Genomic DNA, 25,249 nt, shown 5'->3' with positions numbered 1-25,249 from the left:
TTGTATTTCACCAAGAATACGGAATCCCTGCATAGAAACAAATCATACTTATTAAGAATATGGCTGGTTGTCATGTAATCTTTTTTAATTTTATTGAGTAAACACTTTGACACTTAGGAAAGGACATACAATACTAATCCATTTCAGTAGTGGAATTAATAGGGTTTTATTCAGTCCCCTATTCCACTGGAACAATGTGTTAACATTCTCCCCACCCTCTTACTCTGCCAAATTCTACTGTGAAACTAAATGAATAGCACGTATCCTCAGGAAAACCTGCTTTAGATAATGCTCTCACAAATTCCTTGGAGTAGGTTTCTTCTTTAAGTTCTGTGCATCCAAAGCCACGGTAATCAAGGACCTAAAAGAGATAACGCATGTGTCAACAAGTTCCCTCCACAAACTGCATTGACTTTCCAGGCAGAGTCAATCAAAGGAACGCAATGCCAACATCAATCAACCTATTTATTTATTGCATGTCTTTTGAAATGCCGCTCACATAAACAGAACTGATATAAAACTTCATAAGTTTTAGATTTGAACCATGAAGTACATTTAAATGTTTTCTTTTCAACAAGTGCATATTTTAGGAATCATTTTGTCCCCAGATATATTTATAATTGCGTGTCGTTAGGAGACCTCCTTCTTAACCATGGATATGAACAACAAACAATTCAGTGAGATAGGTAAATTGTACACCCATCAAACAAAAAGTACAAAAATGAAGATGCATCACCTGTAATTTAGACAAAGCTTTACTGTTTATAAAATTCATAACGATTTCTATCACAGTCCTACCAGCATCTTACCATTTCTTAACCTTTTCCATGCTCATCAAGAGCTGAGCTCATCATGAGGCACGGTGCTCCTGTGCTCATGACGAGCTGAGCTCGTCATGAGCCGTGGAATGCTCAGGTGCGCGGAGAATTCCCCTGCTGTGCTGAGCGTTCCACAGGAGCCGGTGTACCTGTGACGAGCTCAGCTCGTCATGAGCACAGGAGCGCCGTGCCTCATGATGAGCTGAGCTCGTCATGAGCATGCGGGCGCTGTGCGCGCCCCCTGCCCCCCAGCGCAGCTGCGGAATTACCCCGCAGCAAAGGGGTTAAATACAAAATGTCAGCGTAAACCTCCCGCATATTCCAAAATGGAGTTCATTCATGGTACCGGGGCAACTGTAATTCTCAAGTTGTATTCCGTCAAATCTGTCGAAGGGAATGGGCCTGCTTGGTGTTTGATGCCAGCTCTCTGTCCGTCCGGGTGGCAGATGACATGAAGTCTTCCAGCCTGATGGACTACTGCCCACCATATCCAGAGATCACTGCCGGCCCAGCGATTATCTCTGGAACCACAGTTATGGTGGTTCCTTTGAGACACAGCAAGTTTGATTCACGGCTGCCGTCTTTCAAAAGGCTGCACAGCTAACATATTTCTGTTTCAAAAACAGACTCCGAAAGTAGGAGTTTGTTATTGAAAAACAAAATAACTAATGACCCTCACACCCTGGGATTTTTCTTACAGAGTTTATATGTCATTTCCAATTCTTTGATACTCCAGACCGCCAAGTGTTTCCGGGCGGCGACTCTGACAGTCCCTTATATTAGAGCTGGTGGAACGATGGTTAGGCTGACATGGTACCCCACCAGGTTTGTAGTGAAATCTTCTGTCCACCAAAGTCAGGCCCAATGAGGGTTATGGAACCTAAATAAAATACAAAGCATATAGGGCCAGATGTAGGAAGGGTATTACCGGTCGGTAACAGCCGAAATTAACGAATTTCGGCAGTTACCGACCGGTAATAGGCTTTTCTGATGTAGGGGACCGAAATTAACGATTCGGTAATTTACCGAATCGGTAATTTAAGGAATCGGTAATTTACCGATTTCTTAAATACCGATTTGGTAAATTACCAAATTCCTAATGTAGGGAGCACTTAAATGAGTGCTTATCCTATGTTAGGATTCATTATTTACCACCAACTACAAGTTGGTGGTAAATAACGAAAACACCCCAAAAAGATATTTTACGCAAATTGCTTCAGTGCCATGTTGCAGACATACATGCCCTTAGGGCATGTGTGTCTGCAACATGTGCACCCATACACAATTGAGGGGTGCAACAGGGTGTCAAAGTGACACCCTGCCACCCTCCAATGTTTTCCCCTTTTACCGAATCGGTATTTACCGATTCGGTAATTGACATTCTTTCCTACGGGCCCACAGGCCCATAGGAATGAATGGCAATTACCGAACCGGTAAATACCGATTCAGTAAATACCGAATCTTAACGATTCGGTAATTTTTACCGAATGATTTGCTACATAGCATTTACCGATTCGAAAATACCGAATCCGTAAAATTCGGTATTTTCGAATCGGTAAATGCTATTTACCTACATCTGGCCTATAATGTCATCGTTATTTGTAAGCAAGAACATTCAGAGATCAAATTTGTACTAAAAACCTCCATATATGCATACTCCGACATATGGAAAGCGGATAACTTTATCTCTCTTAATTACACTTAAAATATTACAAGTTTTTTTAACTTAATCTAGTTTCCTACTGTCTAGTAAGTTAAATTTTCAGACTGTCTGAGCTAGAAAACATTTTGGTGCAATCATAACATACTGTGAAAATGATAGACTTTGTGTCACATGTGTATTCCCTTGACATTTTCCACATCTTTGGAATTCTAGTGCACTTTACTAATAACTCTATTTTCCCCATAATAATTAAGATGTTTCTCCCTGACCTCCCATCCACATTAAGTGCCTTAAAGGATGCCAGCTTGATTGATTGCAATAGGACTGCAGATGTTTTACTCTCTACTGGCCAAAATCTTGCATTTATCTATTTGATGTTTCTGGAAATGCTATAAACAGTGTTACCATTAGTTCAAATAGTTCATGAAACGACAGCATTTTCTGATGGAGAACACAACCGTTATCTGTCAACTAACATTTGCACCATTCTTTGTTCTCTTATTGCATTGTATAACTTTTCTTTTTCAGATCATGTTTGAGACCTTCAACACACCAGCTATGTATGTTAGCATTCAAGCTGTCCTGTCCCTGTATGCCTCTGGCCGTACCACAGGTATTGTGATGGATTCCGGTGATGGTGTCACCCACACTGTGCCCATCTATGAAGGTTATGCCCTGCCTCATGCCATTCTGCGTCTTGACTTGGCTGGTCGTGACCTGACAGACTACCTCATGAAGATCCTGACTGAGAGGGGCTACAGTTTTGTTACTACAGCTGAAAGGGAAATTGTGCGTGACATTAAAGAGAAGATCTGTTATGTTGCTTTGGACTTCGATCACGAAATGATGACTGCTAACTCGTCGTCCTCACTAGAGAAAAGTTATGAGTTGCCAGATGGTCAGGTGATCACTATTGGCAATGAAAGGTTCAGGTCCCCAGAGGCTCTTTTCCAGCCATCCTTCCTGGGTGAGTCAATATCAATTATCTTGCTATTATGTGATATTGTGGCTGCAGGATTGATCATGGAACTTTTGTTCCGCATTGTGGGATATTCATTAATATTCTTAAATAGTGAATATCTGCGTCTGTCTGTAGGATTCCAGAACACTTTTTACAGTAGATGTGTCTACCTGCTAGGAAGAGTGTGATGGTGACAGTTCAAAGAGTTGGGCTCCGTCATGACCAAAGGATTGAGGGGTGTTATCAGAGGATTGGTGGGAAATTAGGATGGTTGAACAGATGAAGCATATATGATTACATCTCAATCACCGTAGCGACATGTTTCCACCCTCCACCTTGACGTCATCCACGGCTCTACGGAGGATTCCTATTATTGCACTCCTGGGCCTCCCACCCAAGAGTCGAGCCTGCGTGCCTCTTTTATAAGTGTCCACCTATTTTTAACTTTTTATCCCTCTTGTAGCCAGGGTCTTAGACTGCGTGCTCTTTCTTGTATAATGTATAATGTATCCCCCATCTTACCCAATTGTTCCCTCTCTTCCTAACTCTTTGTATACCACCCTTAAACCTGTAAAGCGCTCTGATACTCTCACGGGTCTGGTTCGCGCTCTATAAAACTTTAAAATAAATAATAAATAAAAAAGTGTGGAACCACAGTGCCCACGGCTGATACACCTGCGTGCCTGATGGGGAATCATAGCTCCAGCACCAGACTCCAACGCACAATATGTTCATGAAAATTCGATTTCTCACAAGAGTGACAACGACCTAATACATTGTTGAGCCCTTACCTGTTGTCCTGGCTACGATCCTCAACCTGCACACTGTGCTTCTGTCCTCTTATATGTTTGAGTCTTCACACCTTTGCTGGCACACTTCTTCTGGCCATATGATTGCCTCCTTAAGCACCACCCTCAAAAGATGAGCCTGCTGCAGCTGTTCCTTCTTGCCTCCACCTACCTTTTTTAAGCTTGCCGTGCTGCCTGAATTCTGCAATACATTATTTTCTGTCGACCTGCTACACAGGGAGCCTCTTCCAACATCTCCCTACCAGCCTCTATCTTCTGGCCTTTTACAACCTGTACCTATCACTTACATCTAACTTGTTGCTTTCTGGTCCTCTGTCTCAAGTCCTGTCTAATGCCACTATCCTAAATGCCCTGTGTCACCCTTTTTCTACCTTAATCCGCATGTTTGATGCACACTGCCTGCCAAACTCTGTGTTACTGCTTCCCATGCCTCAGAGTACAAGATGTGGAAATAGTGGCAGCTATTGTAACACCTGGCGATGCAGACGGTCCATGATAGGCACCAGTGTTACAAACCTTCCTGATCTCAATCCCACACAACGTATGTCTGATGATGAAAGATGAAGGAATAGGCTGTAGGGAGTCAAGAGTAAACATGCCTTTGGGATTACATTCTACAAGGAGCCTAGCAAAGAACCAGTTTTACATTCTTAGAAGTGGCCATTCACACCTTCATGACTCCATGGCTCTGTTTATCCTACTTTCCACCAACTAAATTACAAATCTCTGTACCTTCCATACAAGAATCTCACCTCTCCTAGCACATAGGCGTGGTTCAATCTGCACCTTGCACCTGCCTAGGTTCACAGCGCCTGATGAAGGGCTCTGCTTTCGTTTTTTGCCTGTGATTGAAACAGCTACCCACCTAATAAAGGGAGACTTCTTATATTCTACATTTAGAATTGCTCCTGCTTACAGCTTGTCTGGACTATTTGAGTCCACAAGGGATGGAGCCAAGGCACTTCAATTGTTTGTTCCTTTCGCATTTCCCTGCCACTGCATAAATCGTCATATTTGCCCGGCTAAACAACAGGGCAGAAATTGGAGCAAGATTTCTCCTGATAGCATAGCTCCTCATCTCCAACCTGTCGACCTTTCAGACATGAGTCTAGACCTTGATACTCGACTGACTAACTTTAATGATCGGATTACCGCGGTAATCGACCTCATTGCCCCAGTCAGACCCATAAAAACCTACCGTTCTGCCCCCTCGGCCCCATGGTACTCGAACGATCTTCGAAAGATTAAATCGGAATGTAAACATCTTGAGAGACGCTGGAGAATTACCTTCACACCTGACCGCAAAACCCTTTATAAAGCTGCTTTAAAAAACTACAGGAAGAAGATCATCGAACATAAAAGAATATTTCTAGAAGAAAAAATGAATCGCTCCCAAGGCTCATCTAGGGAAATATTTGAGACAGTTAGATCTTTTACGGATCCCCTAGCTTTAAAACGTCCTCCAGTGGTATCACAGATTCTTTGTGACAACCTTTCTGTCTTCTTCGAGAACAAAATAGCTACCATCTATGACTCTTTCCCTAGCAATACTCATGTAAATAAAAATCCCACGTCCGCCCCTCCCTCTGGCCCAGAGTCCTTGTTCTCTGACTTCGCAGAGATTACTTTGGAACAATCTCTTGCGGAACTTCTTAAAATTAAATCTGGCTCTCCGCTAGACCCATGGCCCGCTAAACAATATAAGTCTTTAGCCCCCATTCTCAATCCCTCCCTGAATGGGATTTGGAATGATTCCCTACAGCGGGGACTTTTCCCAGACACCTGGAAACGAGCACGGCTAGTTCCTATAATTAAGAAGGCTAGTGCTGATCCCAGCGAGCCCGCTAACTACAGGCCAATTTCTTTGCTACCTGCCCCTGCGAAAGTACTCGAAAGACTCGCTCAACAACAACTTGTGGGCTTCCTTGAAACATCTGGTGCTTTCCATGACTCTCAGTAAGGCTTCAGGCCAGGATACACTACTGAGTCGGCACTACTCGAGATGTCAGATGCAGTAAGATGGCGGTTGGACGAGGGATCAAGAGCGGTGTTGGTGCTGCTGGATTTGTCAGCAGCATTCAACACCGTTTCCCACCCCCTCCTCCTTGAACGCCTCCAATCGAAGGGCATCCAGGGCACAGCCCTAGGATGGATTTCATCCTTCTTGGCCAACCGGACCCAGGCAGTGTTCACCTCCCCATTTACTTCAGAAAGTCGCCCGCTTCGGTGGGGAGTCCCTCAGGGCTCCTCGCTGAGCCCTCTCTTATTTAATGTTTATTTTTCTCCTCTTTTCGATATCATCGCCAAAACTGGTATAAAGGTCACCTCCTACGCTGATGATATCCAGCTTCTGTTTTCATTTAATAGCATCACTCCCACAACTTTTTTTTTTTTTTTTTTTTTTTAAAAACCTTTATTGAAAAAAGCGTATCAGTACAAGCGCAGGCCTACAACCACAGGGGCCGGCCGCAAAAGCAGGAGAGGCAAAAAAGGAGCAACAACAATGCGTATGGCAAACTGAATACAGTATAGACGTGAAATGAAGTCGCTACACAGTAGGCGCCAGGATAAGAAAGGTTCCATTTTATATTTATAGAGGAGGTAGCAGCCATATCTACCAGTGCGTCATGCAACATAGACAGAAGAGAAGGGGGGAGGGACGGGAGGGATATAGCCCCCCACGCAATCAGGTAACCACAGTAGGGCAAATCCCAAAGACATCCTATGCCCATCAAAGGGGTCAAAAATCAAGGACAAAGCGTAGCAAACAATTAAATAGGACGCCACACAGACAGCCCACCCGCCCCGAAAAGAAGAAAGTGCAGACACTTGCAAAACGAAGGAGGAAGAAAAAGGGACATAGCCCACCCCCTAGAAAGGAAGAAAAAAGGGACCATAGAACAAAACAAGCTAAAATAACAAACACCCCCCCCACCCTACATCACTGTAATGGCTATGGCCTACCCCACTAAACAGCGTGCCTGTCGCCCCAGAAAACCCGAAAGATAGAAGAAAAGAGAAAGGGAGAAATAACGGAGAAAGAAAAGGAGAAAAAGAGAAAAGAAGAGAAAAAAGAGAGAGAGAGGAGAGGAGCCGGCGATCGGAATGCAGAACACCTCCCCACCCGTAACAAAAGATCAATAATCGAGGTCAAAAAGGACACCGAGAAAAGCCTACACAGAGGATGGAGACAGAAACTGTCCAAATAATGAAGCCCGGAGATGCCATTAACAAAACGAGAGTCCCGCAGGCACCCAGGCACGATCACCCCTGTCCACTTCTACGAAGAGCAGAACTGCCAGACTCGGGCACGGCCAAGAAACAGTACGATACAGTGGGCTCATACCAGTCAGGGAAAACAAGTGGAATCTTCGCGGAACAGCGTCCCGGCCACCAAGGAACAACCAGGAAAACTCCGCTGCAGTCAGAATGCAAAAGTACACCAAATATCCACTTGGTCAAGTACAAAATCCGGGCCGTCCAGCACGAAGCAAAAAAATCAGGACGTAGGAAACACTGCAGCATCGGTTTCAAGTCCACTTGATCCCATAGAATCGAGCAACCATCAGGAGATTCCAGCACAGCAGCTGTAGGAGGCCCAACGAAACCAACTCGGGGAGACGACACAGCGTCACAAAATGGCGGAGCATTGCAAGGACAGGTCGATCCGTAGAGCAGCCAGGGCAAGCAAGACAGAACTCCGTGTAGGGGCCGCCCAAAACAAACAAGGGCCGGGGAGCGCAAATGCAGCAACGTCCCTGGCTCCAGGAGGAAGACACTCCGAGGGGCCATCCGCCATCTTGAGTACATCGCCCGCCGCCATTATCTCGTCCGCCTCCAAGTCCACCATGAGTGCCGGAGGCCCCAGGACACACAGTAGATCCGCGGCGGATGGCGCTCGGCGGAGAAAGGAGAGTCACCAGAAGAACGGGTGTGCTCCCCACAACTCTCGGGGAGCCCAGCACCGGATCCCAGGCGGGACAATCAACAGGAGTGGGCGTCTCACCCAAGGGGCGCCGGACAACACGGTTTCTCTCTCCGGTCCGGCAGGAAATCGGGCATGTGGGGCGGCCCACTATCGGGGGTGGGTCCGCTCCAGTCTCTCCGGCCCGCGGCTCTCAGGCTCCCACCATTGGGTCTCTCCACCGGGTCCGGACCGCCGGCACTCCGAACACCTCCGGGCAGACACTGCACTCGAGGCCCCGGCGTCAGGGCCGGGAAGGCCGGCAGGACGACAAGGGCAGAACGCAGAAACCACTGCACGCCGGAGCCCCGGAGACAGACGGTAAGTGAAGGCCCTTCCTTGGTAACCAAAGTCGGAACGCCCCGAACAGGATTAAAGACAGGATAGATGGCTGGGAGGAAAGGATCACTGAGCGAGGCGTTTATGCGACCGTTCCGATCGCCATCTTGGCTCCTCCCCCCTCCCACAACTTTTGATCCCCTAAAAAACTGCCTCCGTACAATTGCCCAGTGGATGGACAATAATTTCCTAAGGCTGAATGCAGGTAAAACGGAGGTCCTCTTTTTCCACCAGCCAACCCCACTTGATCCTAACATCTGGTGGCCTCTCGATTTGAGTGCCCCCCTTCCCCAAAAGACTCTGTGAAAAATCTAGGAGTCAGATGGGACTCCAACCTCACATTCCATCATCAAGTTCATACAGTCTCCGCTGCATGTCTAGCCAAGATCAGAATGATAAAAAAGTTCATTCATTTTCTGCCCAGTAATATCAGGAAGATCGTAGTACAGGCGTTAATTACTTCGCATCTGGATTACGCAAATGGCCTTTATACTGGTCTGTCTGTGGGGCTCTGCCATCGCCTCCAGACGGTCCAGAATGCTGCGGTGCGACTGGTTGGCGGTATCCCCCTTCGTGAGCATATTGCTCCCCACCGTTGTGAACTTCACTGGCTACCGTTGCACAAAGGGGCAGAATTCAAAGCTCTGGTATTAGTTCATCGGGCCTTACGAGGCAAGGGCTCTGCCTATCTTTCCACTTGTTTGATACCTTATAACAACATCAGGACTCTACGCTCCTCCTCAAAAAACCTCCTTACTGTTCCTAGATTCAGGAAAACCCGCTCAGGTGGGAAAACTTTCCCAGTGTTGACTGCGGCCCTCTGGAATAAACTTCCTAACGCCATCAGGTTGATCAAGGATGAACAACCGTTCCGGAGAGCCCTAAAAACTTACCTGTTTTGCTGATCGCCCTCCTCTGTAAATAACCATCTCAGGCAGCATGTAGTCATACAGGAGCGCCGGGACTCCCCGTTGGGGTAGCTGTGCGCGATACCAAAATACACTAAATAAATACCACATGTTGAAACCAATTAATGTGTTACTTTTATTTGAATAAAAACACAAATTATACAATCATTTCTGTGGTTCTAAATGAAAGTGAGTTGGGGTCTTTATAAGACATCTTGAAAGCATGAAAAACATCTGAAGTAGGCAAATAAATAGAAGTCCCTGTGCATTGCCCATAGAGCCCTTCATGGGAAAGGTCCTCCCATTCTTCAACAGCTTGTTACCCCGTATGTTCCCAAAAGGAATCTCCGTTCCTCCAACCTGCATTTGGTCACCGTTCCTGCAGTTAAAAGGGCCAGAAAAGGATGCTTTGTTAGCTTTAATGTAGCTAAGCTCTGGAACTATCTCTCCTTGGCCATCAGGACTTTAGACACCGAGCTGCATTTTAGTAAATCCCTCCCAAACAACTGCTGATATCTGTCTTGTTGTGCATCCTCTCTTTACTAGCACTGGGATGCCTTCGGGTCGCCATGCGCTCTACAAATCTCATAGAATAGCATTGCATGTACAAGTATGTCAGAGGACTCTGAAGGTCACCTTGCATCTCTTTATCCTTATTCTCAGCGGATCCTGTGTAGTAAATATATGGGCTCTTTTTCTTCTACCATCTCTGGGTATGAAAGATGCCTAGCAATCAAAAATGTTACGGAAATGTTATACAAAAACACATAAACTACATTTTCACTCCATCTTTCAGGCCAGCTAATCTGTTGTAACACCCACTGCTAAATTTAATAGGCGGTATGGTATTGCAGAAAGAATGCTGTGACCATACAAACGTCAATGAGTGGAGGCCATAATGTCTAGGTGTATGTATCTGTAGTATCTCTCCACTGAGAAGACCAGAGGAGACTGATAACTACGCTCTCCTTCCCAAATATCACTGTCCTCCTTTCTGAGAGAGGCAAAAGAGGAATGTTAACAACTGGGAAAGAAGTTAAAATGTGAATTTTCTGTGTTAATGCTGAGCAGCCAAGCAGGTGGACGAGAGATATCAGATATCCATCAATACGTTTTTCAGGGTTATGGTAAAATGTGAAAAGTTATAGTTTTGCTATGTTCATATTTATACCTTCAGGTGGATGTCACAAAGGAAGAGGGGCTCCATGCCGGGATTTTAAAAAGTTTCCTCTATATTCACTTACATCAGGCAACAATGTGGGTTAATTGGCTGAATAAATACCCAGGCCCACCTTTCCTACTTGTTGTACTGCAAAGGAGGTAAAAGGGATAACATGTATATTTTTTAGTTTAAGTAAAAGCTGTCTTATGACCCTTCCCTATAGGTTTTTGTAGAAATCCAAAGTGGAAATAAAGTCTGCCCTCAGAGAATAGATTATTTGGGAAGCAAAGAGTGAACATGTATTTGTGTTACTATAGTTCTCTTGTAGATGTTTGTTTCTAAAGTAGAGTTGTCCTAAACCAGAATTAATTGTAAACCAAGTGCATATTAGATCATAGAGAACCCTAAAGTTATTGAAAATCTGTACACTGCTGTAGCCCTAAGCTCATGTGACTCACCTGGAGCAATGACCGTCTGTTCCATTTTTACAACTAACGTTCCTGATTAAGATAGTTAAAAGAAATGTGCTATTTTTTTTACACATTATTTCTGAAAAAACAGGACTTATTCCTGCAAGATCTCCTAGTGAGCCCACAAAGAGGAGAGAAGTTCTCCACTCGCCGGTAGATTCCTTATGGCGTCTGTATTTTCAGTTTTTACCTAAAGTCCTTATATGAAGTGAGTTGCAGTCGCTACATAGATTTGCATGTACTGCAAAAGACATACCAAGAGAATGATAAAAACTCATAATTATTTAGTTGAACTGTATGCTTTCATATTCCATAGGCTCTCAAGCCCTCTTTCTCTATATGGGATCTGTATCTTATATTCTTTAGAGGTGGGTGAAAAATTCCGTTCCGCCTGAGGAATTTTGACCTCTCAGAGTTACTCAAGCCATATTCCGCCAATCACTGCGTGGCTGATTTTGTTCCCCACAAGGCTCAAAATATTGGAGCTGGTGAGCACGAGCGAGATTTGGCGTCTCCTAACACGATTTTCTAACCTGGGTGGTCGCGTGCATTCACAGTCAGAGGGCTGCCATTTGAGTAGATTTGCTGCCACTCAAGTAGATTTTTTATTTGAGTGGAGCAAAAACAACTTGAGTAGCTGCGCTTTCTTGTGCAATGCATGGTGCTGTTTGTATTGATTTTCAGCGCAGCTCGAAGTACCGGTGCTAAAATGCAGCGCCAGCATGATTTTTTCCATCTGTTGGTGACATTCTGCGGAGTGAAACTCTGCAAATTCCACCCAACCTAATATTCCTGTGACACTTTTATAAACCTATAATCCTTAATCAATGCTAAATAGATGTCTTCAGTCCTAAGCAATCCTAAAAATAGTAATGGGGAAGTAGTCTGTGCTCTGTAGACAAGAGAGAAACAAATGGCAACAAAATGAGAGAGGAGAAGAATCCGGCACTACAGAGCCATATTGGTCATAATTTAGATACCATACCAATAAAATCCTAGCCATTCTTCTTGAAGTGTACCAGCAACAAATGATGGACAGAATGCCGAATGATTCAAACATTCTCCCCCAGCCTGAACTTCCAGGTCAGGTCCTCCCTGGACTGGAAACAAGCATCCTAGGACCGGTTTCGGGGTTTCACCCCTCATCAGCCAGGATAGCTTGACTCCAGTGGCATGGAGAGCACGGGACCCACGTTTTGACATACCCGTCCCACTCGTGTGAAAAATGCAAAAACAATAATTGATGGACAGAATGCAGAACAATGTCATACATTCACCCCAGTACAGAGATCTAGGCCTAAATCCATTGTTTTTTTGCTCACCATGCCATTCCAGTTTGAACCCAGCCATATGTAAATCAGTCTTGACCCTGTGCCTCATGGGAACAGTCCAGACAGAACTGCCAAGCCAGGTCCTCCCTGGACCGGAAACAAGCATCCAAGGACCGGTTTCAGGGTATGTCACCCTTCATCAAGCAGGCTTGCTTGATTCCAATGGCACAGTGAGCAAGGGACCCACGTCTGGGCATACCCATCCCACTTTGGGTGAAAAGTTTAACAGCAACAAATGATGGACGGAATGCTGAATGATTCAAACATTCTCCCCCAGTCAAGAGATCTGGGTTAAATCCATTGTTCTTTTGCCCACTATGCCACCCCAGTTTGGACCCAGCCATGTGCCTCATGGAAAAAGTCCAGACCGAATTGCCAAGCCAGGTCCTCCCTGGACCGGAAACAAGCATCCTGAGACCTGGCTGATGAGGGGTGAAACCCCGAAACTGGTCGTGGAATGCTTGTTTCCAGTCTATGGAAGACCTGGCAGTTCGGGCTGGACTGTTCCCATTGGGCACAGGGTCAAGAGTGATTTGCATATGGCTGGGTTCAAACTGGAATGGCATGGTGAGCAAAAAAACAATGGATACAGGCCCAGATTTCTGTACTGGGGTGAATGTATGACATTGTTCTGCATTCTGTCCATCAATTGTTGTTTTGCATTTGTCACCCCGAGTGGGATGGGTATGCCCAGACGTGGGTCCCGTGCTCTCCATACCACTGGAGTCAAGCTTTCCTGGCTGATGAGGGGTGAAACCCCGAAACCGGTCCTAGGATGCTTGTTTCCAGTCCAGGGAGGACTTGACCTGGAAGTTCAGGCTAGACTGTCTCCATTGGGCACAGGGTCAAGACTGATTTGCATATGGCTGGGTTCAAACTGAAATGGCATAGTGAGTAAAAAAAAACAATGGATTTAGGCCCAGATCTCTATGCTGGGGTGAATGTTTGACATTGTTCTGCATTCTGTCGACCAATTGTTGGTTTTCCTTCTTGAAGAAGCGCACACAAAATACTACTGGGTGGAAATTTCTTCTAGACATTTGACTTTATTTTGTATTCTTATTCCATTCTCTGGCTTTGTCATGTATTGCTTCATCAAAAAACATAAATAATTTTGGGGATTATTTACAAGCCCCTTGCGCCACTTTTGTGTCATTTTTAACATAGGAAAAGCGATGTACGGGTGGCGCAAGGGGCATGTAAATAAGCCCCTCTGTATTTTTCATGTTTGTAATTATTTACCATAAAAGCTCCAGTGACTTGGGTATGAAATAATAATTGCCAAATAGAACAACTTATTTGTTGATGATAGCTCCAACCACCAAATATTATGATCTACTGGTTAATTACAAAATTGACATAATTCTGAAGAATGTTTGCCACTCTCTAAGCCAGATATTGTGTATCAGCTCAAGGTCGAGCAACATATGAGCCACCTTGACACCATGTAAATTACATTGCCAGAGAACCTGGAGCTTTTGATTACATTTTGCGTAAGGGTTCGCAGACCTCAATAATTGGCTCATAAGGAAGAACAAGGTGTGTGCTGCATTTACAGGAATAGATAATTTCATACAGGTAGGCCAATTACTCATCTAACTACTTTCAAAATATGAGTCAACTACATCTTGCCGTTCAAACTCACCCTCTCTTTTTACCAGAACTCACTTTTTGATCTTAAGAAATTGTCATGAATCGGAGGCTCCCTGTCAGTGTTCTGTCCATTGTATGGATTGTAAAAGGCTAGAATGTTAATCAGTTTACTGTATCACTCCTCCTCCACTTGGTTCAAACATCTAGCTACAGTATCTAAGATTACCATCAATAAATAATGAGTATGCCTTTTTCTATGAATAACTTGTGTCTTAGAACGCCAATTCAGAGTTCATTTTTAATTTAACTTCCTCGTCCTAATCAAACTCCAATCACCACATTACTAACTAGATAGAACATAGTTATATACACAAGGGGGCCAGGGCACTAATAAAGGTCCAGTACCTTTATTAGAGCCCTATCGCAGTGCCCATAGGGTATTGTAGCACCAGCCCGACAAAGAGCACACCCTATGATGAAGCATGGCATCCATTCGGATGTGTGAGGGCACCAAGTAATTATTATAAACATTCCCCAGGGTTCCAACCTAGCTTTCCTTTTCTATTTTTTAGGAACAGTACTTCCTTGAGTTATAAATAGAACATAGAACACATGCCATTATTTTAATAAACTATCTATTAGGCAAACCTCTAAAGTGTTCCTGTTTTCCCAAATCCAAAGTATTCATATAAGTTCATATAATCAAGATAAAAGGCATCATCTTCTACACTTTAACCAAGAGATTATACATTGGCAAAATAATCTTTCCACAACATTTTCTTCTCTGTAATTTGGCAAAGGAAATCCCTGGATATGAAAACTTTTTTGAGTCCATAAGAATTTCACTGTCAGAGAGGCAATTTTCCTAAGATCAAAATTACACCAAAAGGAAATGGTAAATAAATAAAGTGGATATGATGTATCACCTTTAGCGCTACCTCCTAAGTTATTTGTATTGCTACAGGAAACAGTACTTGACGAAATTAGATGTACCTTGTGCCTTCAGTATACTGTGTAGGTGATACTGACGTCAGGGATTCAGCTTATACAGTTGACACTCTATTCTATAAAAAAAAATCCTACTAAGTTGCATCTTGCGCTAGTGTTTGCAACTGAATATTAACACAGCTGAAGTGTTTCCACCTTATTGTGCCATACTACCTGTATGATGTAGGTCTGAAATTGGAGAGATAAAGCCTAGTTATAAAATATATTGCAACACTGGTGAAAACTCAATATATCGTTTATGTTGGAAAGGTAAACTCATGTTCTTGAGAGAGAAAACTGTTAATTTTGTCTTGGGGAGGAATTGTTTTTTTATTGTGGTGGTGCACTATGTCCTTTGCTGACCTGTCCATTAATTCCTGGCAGGAATGGAAGTGGCTGGAATCCACGAGACTACATACATGTCCATCATGAAATGTGATCTTGATATCCGTAAGGACCTGTACGCTAACATTGTGCTATCCGGAGGTACTACCATGTACCCAGGCATAGCTGACAGAATGCAGAAGGAGATCACAAGCCTTTCACCACAAACAATGAAGATTAAGGTAATTTCCAACAGCAGTACCACATGCAAACTGCAGAACCATTGTAATGAACAGGATTTGAGGCTAGTTTACTGTGTAGGTAACTTTCGGCTTGAAGTCATGATTGGCTCAGACCCTCCGACTACTAATACTAGTACGACTATGCATTATCAAACTGCAAAGTGCGTTAAACCTATCAGCTGTAGAAGGAGAGCTAAATGCATGTAAGATTAAATTATTGGATACTTTTGTTAAATGTGAATCTCCACCATCCAGGTTCTCTGAGTACTTGACAAATGAAAACAGATTATAGGAATACCGAACATCACACACAGAAGAAAACAATATAATTTTAAGACAAATCCATAATCACTGATCAAGACCCAAAGCAATATAATTATGGGCCAGATGTACTAACATTAGGAATACTAATTTCTTAATTGCGATTCTCTCTGAATCGCAATTGAGAAATCAGTATCTCTAATGTAAGAAACTCTGATGAGTTTCATTAGCAATTCCTAGGGGGTCACAAATAGACCTACGCCAAGCATATTAATGAGGTAGGTCGCAATTTGCAACCTGTTAGGAATTGCAGCCATCACAAGAATGGCAGCCTGCTGAGGTCAACAGACCAGCATGTCCGTGATTACTTTTTAATAAAGCAGTCTTTTTTTAAAATGCAGCCTGTTTTCCTTCAAGGAAAACGGAATGCATTTAAAAAGAAAAAAACGAAACATTGCTGTTTCATTTTTAAGAGTAGGCAGTGGTCCATCGGACCACTGCCTGCTCTTAACCACTGCCTCCTCTTAAAAAATAGTTGTTTTCCATTCTCAAAGAGGAAGGAGTCCCCTGGGAACCACTTACTATTTGCGAATGAGTTACCACTTCCTTCAAAGAGTCAGTGAAATATGAATGCTTTGTGACCGTAATTCGGTCACAAAACATTCATAAAGCCAATTTAGATTTGGTATTTGGAAGGGACACCCTAAACATGCCCCTACCAAATACCGAATCGCAATTCGTATTTTGTTCATATGTAAAAGCATGTTGAACGGCCGTGTCCGACAGCAAAAATGCTTCATACATGTGGACCTAAATCTTCAATTTTCTCTGAAAATCGGCAATGAGGTGGCCATTGTAAGGGCCCTCGGGAAATCAAACCCTAATATGGGAGCCCTCTGAATATTGTATAGTCTCTACTATGGAATCAAAAACATGTCTGTGTTCCTAACTTAATGTAGAAAACAAGCACAAAGTTTAGGATTCCATGGTACCAGCACTACAAATGTCTTTATATGAAACACCCTGAATCTCAACCCAACCAACATTCTCACGGTAGGAGAAGCCTATAAGTGCAGAGAATATCATGACAAGGTGGGTGGTGCAAAAAAGATAAATCCAATGCCTTATCCCTTGTGGGTTGACCACGAAGTTAGGGGTCTAGAAAGCCCCAACACACTGGTAAAACCATTCCTTATAACTCCCAGTTATCAGAGTTAAATGATCTATAAACGTCTTACAAGTCTACAATCTACAGAGCAAACAAATGTTTGCCTGTCCCTCAAACTTAAGGAGGCTGGTAATAGCCTAAAAGAAAGATTTTTGGGAAAATCTCATTAACCGTACAGCCCAGGCTATTTCAGCAGACTCCCTGAGCCAAAGATTGGTGCAAGGTGATACAGGACTATTTTCATTCTAAATTCATGCACAGCAAACTACTCCAAACATTGAAAAAAGAAGAGAAGTGGGCATAAGAGAAGGAAAAGTTATCTTAATCTTGACCCAAGTGTGCTTAGCCAATATATTGCCCTGAACTGCAATGCCAATCCTAAATCCAGCTTCCAGATGCAGATGAATGAGTGAATAAGAGTGAGAGAGAGCAAGAGGGAGAGATGCAGAGAGAAAGGTGTGGGCATTCATCACAGAACCCCAGACAGAGGCCTAGGTTCTGCTTGCACTGCAAAGAATGCCTTCTGATTGCTACTCCTCTTAGTGTAAATGATGATGAAGAAAAGATTGAAAGATGAAGATGGCAAACGTTTATCATTAGTAGAAACAGTATTCCCATGTGCTGGCAGGATAATGTCTAACTGGAGACCCAAGTATATCTGTTACACCACTACAACCTGTAGCTAAGGTTAGTACTCAAGAGGGAGAATAGGATCCGAAAAATACCACCTCGGTCCAAAGATTGTTGTTGCACATGTTCATATAGTTCTTCTGTTTTTCTTACACAGATCATTGCCCCACCTGAGCGCAAGTACTCCGTCTGGATCGGTGGCTCCATCCTGGCCTCCCTGTCCACCTTCCAGCAGATGTGGATCAGCAAGCAGGAGTACGATGAGTCCGGCCCTTCTATCGTCCACCGCAAATGCTTCTAAGTGGACTCCCCATAAAGTTACAGAGAAACAAAGCAACCATAGACAAGGCTTTTTATAATTTTTATACCTTGCATTTTTATACCCTTAGTCGAGATTTAAAACATTTTCGAGCATTAGAAGAAAGAGGTGATGGTACTCTACTCTTGTAAAGAGTTTCTCCATGTAGAACCCATGCAGGATCTATTGTACAACCATGCCTTCCAAAAGAAAGATTCCTTCACACCAGTGTTCCTAGGCTTAAAATGCCTTTTGAACCACGAGAAAAGACACTTGAGGCACCTTTTGGCAGTCAATGTGTTTGTAAATGCATCTCGTTCTGGTTTAATAAATCTGTGTTCACATTACCAGTTTTTATATCATCTTGGCAGAGTTCAGTTGGCGTGGATGTTGGGTTGGCTTCTCTTCTGGGGACAAGCCATAAAGCCTGAATACCTTTGTGGGTGGTGCTGTTTTTCATCGAAGTGCCCACAACACAGTGTTTTCTTGACTGGTTCAACTACAAAGAATAAAAAAAGTTTGAAAGCCGTTTGTTTTTAATAGAAAATAAAGGTACGAATATTGGAGGGTTTTTTGGGTTGTCAAATTATATATTAACTGGCTGATTGCAGGTAGTTCATCTGAATAACCTAAGGGGCTCAATGCATGTAAAAATCCCAAGCAAGTCTGCAGTGTGGTTCACGGAGTTAAAAACATTTGCTTATGACGTGTGCTGTGATCTGGGCCTGGGTCACAAGTTTGTCTTTCAGCAATGCCCACTCAGCCTGCTATCCTTCCGAGCTACGGAAATTGAGCCCTATTAAATTAGGTGATAGTCACCTATATTATTTACAGGGATTAGAAGTTTCACAAGTGGGTATAAAGTTAATAGATTTACATATATGTTTATATATTAAAAAAACAATTACCGCCCTGCTCTTAATGGGCTCCCAAGAACCTCGCTCTGAGCTGTGTATAAAATCACCTGGGGTAAATCCATTGCCAGAGCTTGCAGTTTCACCCTGGAACACAGTTACTGCTACAATTTGAGTTTGTGGGGTCAGAATGAGGAATGAATTTTGAATACAGTTGCACCGCAAACACAAGAGGATGATGGATGGAGCGCTGAAACCTTTCAGACACCCACCCACAGTCACAGATCTGGGTTGATTCCATCATATTTCTTTAGCTCACTTCGCCACCCCAGTTTGGACCCAGCCATATGCAAATCAGTCTTGACTCTGCCAGCCGCGGCCGGCGGTGGGAGTTCCTGCCGGGCAGTGACGTGGGGAGGGGGAGGGGCAGGGTGGGCGGTAGTAATGTATGGATTATGGAACTTTACAGGTAAGTAAACATATAAATAAATAAAATACATTTCGTTGCGCGCACTGCATCGCATTTGGTGATGGAGTGCACGAAACTAAATTTGTTTTATTTATTTATATGTTTATTTACCTGTAAAGCTCCATAATCCATACATTACTACCCCCCCACCCTGCCCCTCCCCACGTCACCGCCCGGCAGGTACTCCCACTACTGGCCGCGGCTGGACTCTGTGCTTCATTGGAGCAATCTAGCCCGAACTGCCAGACCAGGTTCTCCGTGGATCAGATACAAGCATCCTGGAACCAGTTTCGGGGTAACACCTCTCATCAGCCAGGCAAGCTTGAATCCAGTGGCAAAGTGAGCAAGGGACCACAACCCCAGGATGCTTGTTTCTGGTCCCAGAAAGACCTGGCTTGGCAGTTCGGGCTGGACTGTTCCCATAATGTTATGTTAAGTTAGGCGTGCTTATATAGCGCATGACTGCCCCAGCAACGGGGTGTCCCAGCACTTGCGGACAGAAACCGGGGAGGTGAGGCAGGGCAGAAAAGGACAGATAGGTATAGGCGCTTTCAGGAGCGCAGCAATCGCATACACCTAACTAGATGGAAGCAAACAACCAAGTTTTAATCTGTTTTCAAAAAGTCCAGTGATCTTGTGTGCTGCGCACCTCGAGTGGAATGGAATTCCATAGGGCAGGGGCCAAAGACCTAAAGGAGCAGCCTCCTGCTCTGCTCCTGCACACCCTAGGGGTGCACGCCAAATGCAGGTCTGCGGAGCGCAATGCTTGTGTTGGAACATAAAAAGTACAGAGTCCCTGCAGCATCTGGGGGCCCTGGCCGTGTAGGATCTTATGGGCAATACAGAGAGTTTTAAACTGAATTCTCTGTTTAATAGGTAGCCAATGTAGGCGGTACAGAAGATGGCAGGTGTGACAGTATTTAGAGAGGGCAAAAAGAGTGCGGGCAGCTGCATTCGATGCCCTTTGGAGTCTCTTCGTGACAGTTTTATTAACACCCACTAGCAACCCGTTACAATAGTCAAGATATGACAAAACCACTGATTGAATAATCACTTGTCCGGTGGAAGCCTCGAAGAACCCCAGAATGTTTTTGAGTCCGCGTAGATGGCCAAAGCAGGTGCCTGCCACTTTTTTAGCATGGAGCTCAAAAGAGAGGGAATTGTCCAACAGGACCCCCAGATTCTTAACTACCTCTTTCGGTTGGGGAGGAGGGCCCAGCGCCGCAGGTCACCACTGATAGTCCCATTTATGGAAATCACGGCCAACAAAGAGCACCTCAGTTTTTGAGGAATTCAGTTAAAGATAGTTGTCCGCCATCCAATCTGAGATGGCCAGAACATCTTCACGAAATTTTAGTTGGACAAGCACTGAGTTATTAGTGAAAGTGAAAATCAATTGCGTGTCATCCGCTTTTGATATCATATTGATATTCCGGTCTTTGGCCAAAAGGGCAAGGGGGCGGACGTACACGTTGAACAACGTGGGGCTCAGAGCAGAGCCTTGGGGGACACCACAATTGAGGGGGTGAGTGCTGGACAGGTATGGAGGGTCGTGGATCTGAAAGGAGCGATCAGATAGAAAAGACGCAAACCAGGCCAAAGCCCCACCACTGACCCCGATCTCCCCGAGTCGATGGAGCAGAATCTCATGGGAGACCGTGTCGAAGGCCGCACTCAGATCGAGCAGAATAAATGCTGAGGTGTTGCCCATGTCCTGCAATGCCCTCAGTTGTTCTGTGACTGCAAGCAAGGCGGACTCCGTACTATGCTTAGGCCGGATTCCGTTTTGTGACCTGTCCAGGATCTCATTAACTTCCAGATACTTGGTCAAGGTGATATTGACATGGGATTCCATTACCTTGGCCAAGTAAGGAAGTAAAGACATGGGCCGGAAATTCTCCGGCAGAGATGCATCCAGTGCTGTTTTTTCCAGGAGAGGAACAACCTTGGCATGTTTCCAAGATTTAGGGATTACTGATGACTGGAGCGATCTATTGATCAGTTCCCAACCCTCATGCAAAATACAGTCCTAGAATTTCCTAAGGGTGTCCGGTTTTACAGGGTCGTCAGGGGAGCCAGACTTCACCTTCGCAGCTAGGGTTTCCAGGTCTTTAAAGGACATAGATGGAAGGGCTTGTAGGGAGTAGGGAAGGTCAGATTAGCAGTTCGGCTGCCATGGTTTAAAGGCGGCCCTTCTGACGCCGAGTGAGTTGTAAATACACTCAATTTTGTTGATGAAATAATGTGCCAGAGATTCGCATTGCAGGTTAGAAGATATTATGTTGTTAGTTCCTGCCGGAGATTTTGTCATGTCACTTATAAGAGAGAAAATGGTTTTGGAAGGGTTAGGACTTGATGTAATCAAATTATTGTAGAATGCGGCTTTCGACTTTTCAACGAGTTTGTGGTATGCTTTAATAGCCTGCCTGTAGGTCTTTTTAGCTATAGGGTCATAGGTGCGCCTCCAGAAGCGTTCCAGAATTTTAGTGTTTTTTTTCCAACGCTAAGATCTCGTTATACCAAGTGTGCGAATGCGCATGCTTGGCCCAAGTTAATCTCATATGGATACAGTGGTCAAGTGAGTTGTTAATCCACCCCCTGTAGGCTCTATCCGCATCTTCTAGGTCAGTGGGCCAGTCTGGATGAGAGGATTTTAGCCTGGACCCAAAGCTAGGTGCATCAAGCTTGTGCCAAGGGCGTTTCAAAGAGGGTGGGAGAGGATTCTGCCGGGGGGCACCAACTAGACCAAGACACATATTTATAAGGAAATGATCCGTCCAGGTTAGTGGAAGGGGAGCATGAACTTTAAGCGACCAAATATTGAAAAATACTGGGTCCAGTAGGCGGCCTTCGAGGTGTGACGGGCCCTCCACTAGTTGAGTTAGTTGACAGGCATCCATGTCTCCCAGAAAGTTGGTAATCTCCTTGGAGTCAAGACGTTTCAGATGTAAATTGAGATCTCCTATAATGCTAAAGTTGGCTGTCTGAAGGGCAAGAGTAGATGTGATGTGAGCCAAGGATTCCTGGAAGGCTCCAGCCGGCCCTGGGGGGCGATAAATAAGAAGCCCAATGAGAGTGTAATTATGTGATATGTTGACTTTAAACAGGGCGCATTCACAGTCGGGTATAACCAGAGGTGAAAAAGTGCAGGAGTAGGCCGATTTAAATATCACAGCTAACCCACCTCCTCTGCCACAGGGTCTATTCTGTGTGAGCATCAAATAGCCTGTCGGGAGGACTTAAGAAAAGTATATCCGGTGAGGAGACTTGAAGGAGATCAAATATTTCTTCATGATGTCTCACCAGAGACCTACAGTTAAGGCTGTAAATATTAATATTTGTAGAGCTAGAAGTCTCAGAGGGTGCCTCAGAGTCAGCATTGACTCGCAACCCGCATTTATTATTTTGCATATGTGGGGTATCTGGGTGCCAGAGGTGGTCGGCACAGGGCGCTTTAACTTGAAGGGCGAGCAGATGCTCCCGGGGGTAGCTAGATCTCTTTCGGGTCCTAGGGCCAGGGGTCCTGGCGCCTCGCGGCGTACAGGCGCAGACGGGCTCAGACGGGCTTGCAGCGGCACGACCGCTGTGCACGTCTGCTGCCCGTCTGAGCAGGCATGCAGACTAAGTAGTGGTTTGCAATGGAGGCCTGCCTCCATCGCCACCCGGTAATGTGTCACCTTCAGGGGGCCAGACACTGGTCTAAGAACGCCCTCCACTCAACCGTCAGAGGCTGTGGTGGACCGGGGCTAAGACCAAGATGTAGGTGCGGGAATGTGGGGAAGAGGAGCAATCACGGAGACCGCAAGGAGTGAAGGTAAGATCTGGTACATAGATTTAAAACAGTAAAAGTTAAAACAGGCTTAGCTCTTACTGCGTAGCTAGCACCTCACTGAACTGGCGCGTCCGCTGCGCGCCTGAGCAGGCATGCAGACTAAGTAGTAAAGACCAGGGTCAAGAATGATTTGCATATGGCTGGGTCTGAACTGGGGTAGCGAAGTGAGCTAAAGAACAATGATGGATTCATCCCAGATCTGTGACTTGGGGTGAGTGTCTGAAAAGGTCCAGCACTTCGTTGATCATCTCCTTGTGTTTGCTTTGTGGCAGGGTATGCCTAGACATGGGTCTCTTGTTCACTTTGCCACTGGATTCAAGGTAGTCTGGGTGATGAGGGGTGTTACCCCGAAACTAGGCTCTAGATGCTTGTTTCCAGTTAAGGGAAGACCTGACTTGGCAGTTCGGGCTGGACTATTTCAATGAGGAACAGGGTCAAGACTGATTTGCATGTGGCTGGGTCTGAGCTGGGGGGGGCAAAGTGAGCTTAAGAACGACGATGGATTCAATCCAGATCTGTGAGGGGGGCGAGTGTCTGATAAGGTTCAGCTCTCCGTCCATCATCTCCTTGTGTTTACAGTTGCACTGCACCCTGTTTCTGTAATTTTTTCCATCACCGGCCTCTTACTGGTGAAAAACCCTCAGGATTCACCTGGATTAACTTGAGAGAGGAAGGCGTCTGGAATCAATTTTTAAGCACATTTCAGAAGCCAGATGCGGGTTCAAATACCGTTTACATTACAGGCAAGGTGGGATTTACCCTGGGACCAGAGGCGGCTGCTACCAAAACCAAGTGGTAAGGCAGCACAGGGCGGGGGAAATAATATATATAACAAAAGAACGCACCTAGCCCTGCCGCTGCCGGAGTCTAGCGTCTTCCAGGATCGCAACTTCCAATCTTCACGAGTGGTTACCTGTCCTGTGCACCTGGCAAGATTCCTTATTCAGCAGGGAACCATCAGTCACAATTTGCACAGTAATTTTCACTATCCAGGAATCATTTGTAAACCTAGGAAGACAATTATATCGCATGCTCATAAAACACTATGTGAAAAGGAGACTCTATAAAGGCCGAGAAATAACATTAATTTTCAAACAAGCAACACTTAAACAATTCTTTTCTCCTTTTTGTGTTTTCTATCTTAAAAATCCTAAAAATGTTACGAGACCTGCAGGACTAGTGACTTAAATAATCTATTCGACCTAATTATAATGCTATTGACCCATAAACTGGTTTCAAATTATGTGATCCTGGCCAAGTATTTTAATTCACTGAGACACCATTTTCTTCTTTATCCCATGTGAGAGCAACTTTAAATACATGAGTTCAAGCGTGTCTGCTCTACAGAAAACTATTTTCTTTGATTCAGTAAACTAAACATTAACTCCATATAGAATACAGATCTAGCCACATAAAGGATACACATGACCTCTGACTTGCCTCTTAGTTCATTTACTGCATTGACATCAGGGCGGCGGCAGGAAGGTTTCTCAAATCCTGTTTAAAAACTATGGGGCATATTATCAAGATGTGCGTTAAAAAACGCACATCGCACATTTCCCTATCGCCGGCTATTGCCGGATTTTATCGCCGTGATAGCGCGTAATTATCAACGCGCAACACGTAGGTGATATTAAATCCGGCGATAGTCGGCAATAGTGAACATTAGCACGTGAAAACAAGCGTTGTTGTCACGCGGTAATGTGTGCCTTGATAATATGGGGGGGTGGATTCAGCTTTATGATCCACACCCCCATGTAATCTATGCCTAACACCTGATCAAAGCAGGCGTTGGGAGAGCTGCGATAAACGAGTTTATCGCAGGTCTCCTTCTCCCAACGCCTGCCTTGATAATAGAGTGTTACCACCTCCAACCACATTTTACATGTGGTTGGACGTGGGAACGCCCACTTTGCATGTCATTAGCGATGTTTCTCGCTGACATGCAAAGTGGGGCGGTATGAGGCTGAGGCAGGCGTTAGCATGCCCTTGTTGATAGGGCACTAGAAGTATCGCTGCTTTCTCGGCACAATTCACCGAAAAAGCGGCGATACTCTACCTTGATAATATGGCCCTATTACTTTTAATAAATACATAACTAAAGCATAAAGTAGCAGCACACTGTCATTTACATTAAGCAGATTTTACAATGAAATGGCCACAGAA

The 25,249-nt window shown here is 44.6% G+C and overlaps 1 protein-coding gene across 1 annotated transcript in view; it reads left to right on the top strand.

Moving 5' to 3' along the window:
- LOC144786081 (actin, cytoplasmic 1-like) overlaps positions 1 to 18,456 on the top strand; it is a 48,195-nt gene extending 29,739 nt beyond the window's left edge. The window contains exons 4-6 of the mRNA XM_078665029.1: positions 3,010 to 3,448; positions 15,390 to 15,571; positions 17,788 to 18,456. Of these exons, the coding sequence (XP_078521155.1) occupies positions 3,010 to 3,448; positions 15,390 to 15,571; positions 17,788 to 17,931 (765 nt within the window). The 3' untranslated portion in view covers positions 17,932 to 18,456. The remainder of the gene's footprint in view (positions 1 to 3,009; positions 3,449 to 15,389; positions 15,572 to 17,787) is intronic.
- Positions 18,457 to 25,249: the final 6,793 nt, after the last annotated feature.

This window comes from Lissotriton helveticus, chromosome 10 (assembly GCF_964261635.1).
Source record: "Lissotriton helveticus chromosome 10, aLisHel1.1, whole genome shotgun sequence".
Lineage (NCBI taxonomy): Eukaryota > Metazoa > Chordata > Amphibia > Caudata > Salamandridae > Lissotriton > Lissotriton helveticus.
The sequence above is the reverse complement of the archived record's forward strand: the minus strand, read 5'-3'. Positions and strand labels throughout refer to the sequence as shown.